At 41.4% G+C, this 8,274-nt stretch overlaps 1 protein-coding gene across 1 annotated transcript; it reads left to right on the top strand.

The window, feature by feature from the left end:
- Positions 1–266: 266 nt before the first annotated feature.
- On the top strand, positions 267–4,382 carry supt4h1 (SPT4 homolog, DSIF elongation factor subunit). The gene is made up of 5 exons (XM_072663354.1): positions 267–488; positions 1,922–2,028; positions 2,115–2,170; positions 2,284–2,337; positions 3,993–4,382. Exons 1-5 carry the CDS (start codon positions 420–422, stop codon positions 4,058–4,060), a joined length of 354 nt encoding a protein of 117 aa, XP_072519455.1. The 5' UTR covers positions 267–419; the 3' UTR covers positions 4,061–4,382.
- Positions 4,383–8,274: the final 3,892 nt, after the last annotated feature.

Here is an 8,274-nt window from a genome sequence, read left to right as displayed (position 1 = left end):
TACTCCCTGCATTTAATAAGTAGCTCTTTCAGCTGATCTGGATTGTTTACGTTTTAAGATTTATTACAGTTATAAAATTATTTATTAAATGAAGTTAGCAGGTCATGTCTTTAAATGTTATTTCCCCACCTTAATAGTTCAGGAGCTCTGCTGGAAAAGAGTCGAGGAACATTGCATCTGAGTGAACGCAGTGAACTTAGTGAACGCACCTTCGCAACGAGGTGCCACAGCACAATCACTCAGCTTGTGAACGCAGCCTTGTGAACGCAGGGTGTATGACCTCATCTGCAAGCGCCAGAGAGGCGAACAGGGCTGAGGCTAGTAGGCTAGCTGGCTAACTGGCTAACTCGCATCACAGTAAAGCATTACTCAGAATAATCTGGTGTATTTCGGCTGTGATCTTGTGTAAAATACTCGTAATGTCTTTGGAGACGGTGCCAAAGGACCTTCGCCACCTGCGGGCGTGTCTGCTGTGCTCGCTGGTGAAGGTACGGTGCAGTTGACCTGCGTAGCTGCTATTAGTGCTAGCGAGCTAGCCGCTCATCTTACTCGTTTTTTTTGTCTAATCACCGGGAAATAAGGCTGAAAGCCGCCAGTCTCGCATAATCTGCACAGAAGAGGGTTAATAGTAAGTTATATTAGCCACACGTGATCTGGTTACTGTCCTGCTCCTCGACCACGCTTTAGTGTTAGGCTAGCGCTAGCTGATTAACCAGGCAGGCTGCTGGGGCTGTTGGCACAGCTGAGAGCTGAGAGCTTTAAAGCCTTTACAGGTGCGATAAAACTGCTTTCAGGCTCTCAGTGAGAAAATACACCGAATAACTTAACTAGCTAGTCCAATTTTATTTAGCAACGAAAGTAAATGAGCAGTTAGACAGATGGGTCCTATTGTATTGTACACTGTTTAGTAATATGGCCCTTGTTTATCTGATCTTAATACAGGTTGTAGTTTAGGTTTAATATGGTTAAGGCTTCTCTATTCTCTCTCCGTCCTTCAGAATATAAAAAAAGTTGCCTTTGTTTCTGTGACTTTATGTAGAAGGATATATGTAAATGTCCTCTGCTCTGATTGGCTGTTTGGTTGTGCTTCATTCAGTAAAGCAGGCTGGCTAGAAAGAGTCATTCCTTTAACTTCTGCCTAAGCAGATTTCATAAAATCAGTGAGGTCGAAATGGGCTGCTTTGACCTGAGCAATTTAAAGTGAGCCCTTTAACATGCACTACAGAGAGAAAAGTATTGGGACACCTGCTCATTCATTGTTTAGTCCACAGTTAGGGATATTAAAAAGTTAAAAAGAGTTTCTCCTGCTTTTGTTGGAGGAACTGTCTCTACTGTGCAGGGAAGAAGGCTTTCTACTACATTTTGGAGGATCATTGCTGTGAGTTAGAGGGGTCACAATGTTGGATGATCACCACCCCACCTCACCCCCAACTTGAGAATTTCCCCACTGTGGGACTAATAAAGGATTATCTTATCTTAATTTATCCCCCATCAATCCCAAATGTGTTGGATGGATCACCATTCATCATTCCAGAAAACACACTTCTCCACAGCTCAATGCTGGGGGACTTTTTACCCCTCTAGCCCTGGCATTAGGCAGCATGGTGCCAATAGGGTCATGTTTATGCCAATACTACAGGGACTAGACATGCTGTGTTTGTGTGCTTCCTTACGATACGTCTGTATGAGTAATGGGTGCATATGTGTGTGTGTGTGTAATGTAATATATATATATATATATATATATATATATATATATATATATATATATATATATTAAGCAACTCAGTCTCAAAGGGCAAGAAGTGGGGAGACTGGGTGATGGAGGATTGCGAAGACTTATAGACATGAAGACAAGGTAGAAATGGTACCTTCCAAAATGTAGTTTGTAACACCACTTTGTGTTTCTCTCTGTCCTCAGACTATTGACCAGTTTGAATATGATGGCTGTGATAACTGTGAATCATATCTACAAATGAAGGGCAACCGGGAGATGGTTTATGAATGCACAAGCTCTTCGTTTGACGGGTAGGTAGTAGTGTTTATACACTTAGTCTCCGCTGTGCGTGACTTCACTGTTATGATGCTGCTCATAGTGTATGTGATCTTTCTAGTGTTATTGCAATGATGAGTCCTGAAGACAGCTGGGTGGCTAAATGGCAAAGAATAGGTGAGAACGTTCATACTTTTAATGCTCCTGACCGTCATTTTGATCAGCATAGTGATAACTGAAGGGTAGTAAGTGCTAGGTGTCTTAATATACTTCTCTGCCTTCTGTTTCAGGAAACTTCAAGGCAGGCGTGTACGCTGTAACAGTGACTGGACGATTACCACCAGGTGAGTTCTAATTTAGGTTGGGGACCTGGTATTATCATTATAAGGTCTTGGAAGCTGTGTATTGTTATTCATCTTTTCGTATTAGTTCTTATAGTTCTTATTTCTTCCACACATTTATGCATTTAATACAGCTGAACATACAGACACGGTTCAAACACTGTTGCGTAGATAATCACGCTAGACGTGTGGTCTAAAAATACACACATTTAGAAAAATACATACATTTACATTTAAATGTAAATGTATGTATTTTTGGAGCTGATCCAATTTATCATTTTTAATCAAATTTAAGGGCAACCACCTGTGACACCATACCAACCACACAGCAAAACCAAAGCAACCACCTAGCACACCCCTTAACAAGTACTTGCCACATTTCAAGCACTGTTGTAGTTCCTTTAGGAAATGCAAATCTGGTTGTTATTATTATTCTTTTTGTATATTAGTTTGGTATTGGTATATTATTTTGGTGTGCCATGGTGTGAGAAATCCTGTGAGCGCTCGGAGGAGACATTTTTAAAATGGCAGGTGTGAACGGTTATGCCTTATGGTGATCATTTGTGATCAGATCACCCGAGATGCATGTTAATACCAGGTGTGAACAGGAGCCTTTGACTCCTCTGACCATAAAACGTTCCTGTAGAAGCCTTTGACTTTGTGCATGTGTTCAATGTGAAATTATGTAAATATATACATTAACTGCATATTTCCGTGCAGTCCAGCGAAGCATGTCATTTGACCAGGTGGTGCCAAGCTTAACACAGTATATTTGAGACAGTTCAAGCGGTGCAGCCTCGTTTGCTGTAGCATTTGATGGCTTACTGTCTGTGTTGTGAATTAAAACAACCCCACCTCTTGTCGACATGGCCTGTGGAATAAAGTCAAATTGCAACAAGGACAGAAAGTGTTTCCAGTTGTCTAAGATGGCTACCCTAAATAGCTGTTGAGCTGTTGTTTATTAAGTCATGCTGACTTCTAAAACACATTAACAACTATAGACTTTCATTACTTGCTAGCTGCATTAGCCTTGTAGCACCAGTGCTAACATCAGACTTCAACTTCAAACCTGTTCTTTCTGATCAGCTACATTTAGTGTAGGGGGAAATTGTTCACAGTCAATTTTTCACTGAACCTTTTCTTTACCATAAATATATTCCTTAAAGGGCTGGATGATACTGATGGATGTTTAGTTTATTGATATATTTGTAATTTTACAGTGTGGTCAGATGGCATTTACATTTATATAAATAATATTTAATAAGTTTGTAATTTAATAAGTCTAGCTCGCTAGCACTAAAAGGCCAATACTGTACTCTTACAAACACCCCAGATTTGATTGGACATTTTTTAGTTAGTTTCCCCCCCTTCAAATTAAACCAAACACTAACCATGCAGAAAGCAAACAAATATTGTATTTAATTTTTTATGGATTTTAAAATTCAAGCTAATTTGAAGCACCCAGGAAATGCCATGTATTGCAGTGCACACTAAGATCCTGATTAAAGTGTACAAAATAAGCTTGGCTATAGGGACACTGCTTTTTTGTTCCTCATACATATAGAGCTCATTATCTGTCAAAAGGCTCATATCTAAAAGGCTTTCTGGAGTCAATCAAACTTTAAACCCGAACCCATTCTTCATTTTCTGTGTCTTAGGAGTGGTGCGAGAGCTGAAGAGCAGAGGGGTCATCTACAGGTCCAGAGACACAGCCGTCAAGACATAAACACAAGATGCACCCTGAGATGGATGTCGCATCCCAGCTAAGAGTCGCATCCATTTCTGAGAAGCATCAGTGTACAGTCAGACTATCTTTAGTCACTTGGCCCAGGTGGGGAAAATCAGCTGGAGGCCGTGTTGTAATGTTCTTCTACTTCTTTTGTTTATTCTCGAATATTGTGATGTGAACTTATGATTTCATGTGTTGTAGAATAGTCTTATTTTCTCTTCACATTTTTGTTGGCTTGTGTCCAAAAGCACCACAATTGAGATATGTTTGGGTGCTTGATCGATACAATTGTCTTAATAAAGAACACAAACATTTTTTACCAAGAGTTACTACTCACACTGTAAAACCATGATGAATCTACCAGCAGAGGGAGCCACATGTCTTTTGTCTACAGTTGGTAAGTTAAGTAAGGTATCAGGCTCACCCAGAAGCCCTTGTATCTACACTACACTCTTAAAAATAAAGGTGCCTCATATGGTTCTTTAAGCGATGCCAAAGAAGAACCACTGTTGGCTACAAGAAGAGACATGTTTGTAACCGAGGTCTGTGTGTGTTAGTGTTTGTGTGTAGCATCTTTGTTAGTGAAGGTTGTTTAGAACGTTCCTAGAACATCGGTCATCTCTTCACATAGTTCTTTATGTAACCAGTGGTTCTTTTATGGCATTGCTATAAAAAAAAACATTTTGAAGTTTCTTATTTTAAAGAATTTATGAATATCTTCAGCTGCAGATTTTGTTGCAAATGCGTGCCTACTGTTGTTGGAGGGACATTATCACATCACCATCTCAACTGACATAGAGAACACCTTTACACCTACAAAGAAAGCAGTTAAAAGATTGTCACACTGGTTTCTACTACTGAAAGAGGACTTCTGCAGATCTTTGGGAATTCCCATGATTTACCTTGGTGATGGGAACCAAGGGTCACATCTATGACACATTTTATTGGCTGTAAAAAACAAAACAAAACAAAAAACACCAGTGATACATGCTTTTTCAAGTTGCACCCATTGCTGTCACAGATGTGCAAGTGCACAGACACAGCTTGTCAAATTCCTGTAGAGAAGTACAGCTAATATAATAGGACTGGAGCAGATTACTAAACATGAATCTATTGGCACCATGCCTAAGGACAGGTGTGGGCTAGAGAGGTAAAAAGCCCCCCAGCCTTGAGCTGTGGAGCAGTGGAACTATGTTCTCTGGAATGATGGCTGGTGCTCCATTCAATAGTTTTGGGATGAGTTGGGGAGCTGAGGGTGGGATTGTGGTCATCCAACATCTAGACCTCACTAACTATAAAACCTCACTTACTCAGAAACTACGAATGAGCAGGTGTCCAAATACATTTGTCCATATTGTACAGTACAGTAGTAGAAAATGTGGGCAATTCCTCTTTGCCGTGAATGATGCTTCTTAAACTCTTCTGAATGACTCTGAATGTTTACGTCTTAATCATTTATACATAACTTAAAAAAAATGCAGACCAATCATGGAAATTCCCCTTTAAGGTCCGGCCCAGAGCAGCGGTGTTGCACTAGCTTAAATCAAGTATCAGTAAAGGAAGTGTTGCCATACCATCATCAGCCTGCAATAGCAGTACAAAGCAGTCAGTACTGTCATTAACCTGTTCAGCTCCTTCATGTGTGCTTACTTTAAGAACAATGCACAAACACGAGTACGCGTCTCCCTTCCGATATGCAGATAAAGTGGCGCCAAAGACAATGTTAGTCATCAAAGCCTCATATATTTGAAGCCAGCAGTGTTCGTTTTAGAGGGGGTGGCTTTTTTCCCCCTAGCTTTGTGCTCCTCTCCTCACTCAGTGCCTACGCCGGTCACGTGTCGAGAGGGAAACCACCACAGTCCCCCTCACATGATAGCAAAACACTTTCAGAATGATTCACACAAACACTTAAATGAGTAATCTTTTTTTTCTTATTTTTTAACACAAAGATCCCATAAGAGATGATTCCACCTTTAGATGACCAGCCAAGAAAGGCCTTTGATTAGACCTCCCCCACATGAGCTGGAACGATGACTTAAGGGAGAAGTTGCTATTTTCAGGGATGGCGTAAGCGCAAAAAGACCGGCTGTCCTTCAGTGGTTGATTTTCAAAACAGTCCATTTCCTTCTGTTTCCTTCTCACAGCGTTGTAGGGCTGTCACTTTGAAGACTGGTCTTCAGACTGGACAAGATTGGGGTTGGACTAAAAACCACAGTCAGTGGAGAGTCTGCATGGAAAGGCCTGTAACATTGCCCCTTCTTCATTCACATATCAGATGTTTTCTCGGCTTTCAGCACCCCAGTTCAGCTCATTAATAAGCCCTCCATGAGTTTAAATGGCGTGTTTATGCAATGCATTGGTAGGACTGGGACACAAAGTCCTTATAGGCAAGTCTTTGCCATCTTTGCAACGCCACCAGTCACATGAGACCAAACTCCTGAAAACTGAAGGTCTGATTACCATTTCAAAAGCAAAATGTAAATCACTGATAAAACCTGATTAAAACCTCATGAATAGTTCGTAGCATCCAGCTCAAGAATGCACGTCCATGGCTACTGCACTTGCTCAGACCTCCCCATTGAGGGGGTGTGGGTTTCCTCCACTCTGCTCCGCTCGGCCCATATTCAGCAAGCTGATAGCCTCTTTTTGTTGAAAGGCTGGACTGTATCCGTAAACAGACGCCATGTTGAGCGTTATGAGAACTCCCATTCATATTTCAACCAGTGGCCGGCCTTCTCATTTATAACGTCTCTGGCTTCACCCACGAGTGCTTTCTTCTGTAGCAACTGTTGAACAAACTTTTCAACCCTTCAACCTAAAGAGAAAAATCAACGCAGCAACAACAAGGACAGTGTTAGCCTATCAAGCAGAAACCCATCCCTGAAGATATAACCATCTGATCTTTTCCACCAGTGTGAAAACAAATGGTAACACTTACACTAAATGCCCAAATGTTTGTGGACACCCATTCTAATGAAGCCGTTCAGCTACTTTAAGTGGCATTGCTGACACAGATGTGCAAATGCACTTACACGGCTCATCTATTCCCTGTGGAGAAGTATTGGCAATACAACAGGACTCTCTGGAGCAGATAAATAAACCTGAACCTACCGGCTCCATGCCTAATGCCAGGCCTGGGCTGGGCTAGAAGGGTATGAGCCCCCCAGCATTGAGCTGTGGAGCAGTGGAGGAACTGTGTTCTCTGGAATGATGGATGGTGCTCCATCCAGTACTTTTGGGATGAGTTGGGGAGTTGATCATCCAACATCCTGACCCCAATAACAATATCTTTTTGTTAAATGTAATCAAATCCTTACAGCAATGCTGCAAAGTCTGGTGGAAAGCCTTCCCTGGACAGTAGAGACAGTAATATTTATTGTTATTGTCATACAAAAACCTTGTATCTCCAAAATGGCAGCTTTTCAGGAGAATTGGGAGCATTTTTATTGGTCCATTCATGCAACACATTTTATGCTCAAACTATGTCAAAAAGTAAAACATGGGCAAAATAGAGATACAGAGTTTGTGCATGACAGCGATGTTAGGGTTCAACCTTGCAATATCTTAATGATGGAGACTCTTTGGACAGTTGGACAGTCACTCAAATGAACCCTTCAAACCCTAACTAAGGGTTTAGGATTAACAATCCAGTTAATGTGCCCTTATGGGACCTGTATGGTTTGCCCAACTGGGAACCAGAAAGTTCTGTCCACAGATTCCACATTGGCCCCACATGTGAATGTCCACCAGGGTCAGTGATGGGATCAGGAGGGGATAAACATCATCTGGTTTGTACACTGCATATTGGGCCTAGGTTGGAATCCATGTGTGATAAAGGTCAATGGCAACAACATTGGGGAACATTATGGAAGCCGAAGTGGTTCCCAGTAACAACACATGTACAAACCCACTCAGAGCCCCCCATGCACACCTGGAATCCACTTAGCCCCTGTTCCACTCATGTGAGCCACACATGAGCATGTTGGATGGGTAAGGACTTCTAACTCAGATATATCTATAGAATCTTCACGGAAGTGACCAGAGGTGGGTAGAGCAGGCTGAACCCACACTCACATGAAGTTATTTTTCAAAACAAAAGTACTTGGCAACAACATTTTTGAAGGTGACGTACAAAATGAAACTATAACAGTTCAAAAACGGACCTAACGGGAAACTCTGATATTTTTTTTACGAAACTTTTTTACAGCTTC

This window comes from Salminus brasiliensis, chromosome 1, assembly GCF_030463535.1.
Source record: "Salminus brasiliensis chromosome 1, fSalBra1.hap2, whole genome shotgun sequence".
NCBI lineage: Eukaryota > Metazoa > Chordata > Actinopteri > Characiformes > Bryconidae > Salminus > Salminus brasiliensis.
Note: the sequence above shows the minus strand (reverse complement) of the source record. Positions and strands in the feature narration are given on the sequence as shown.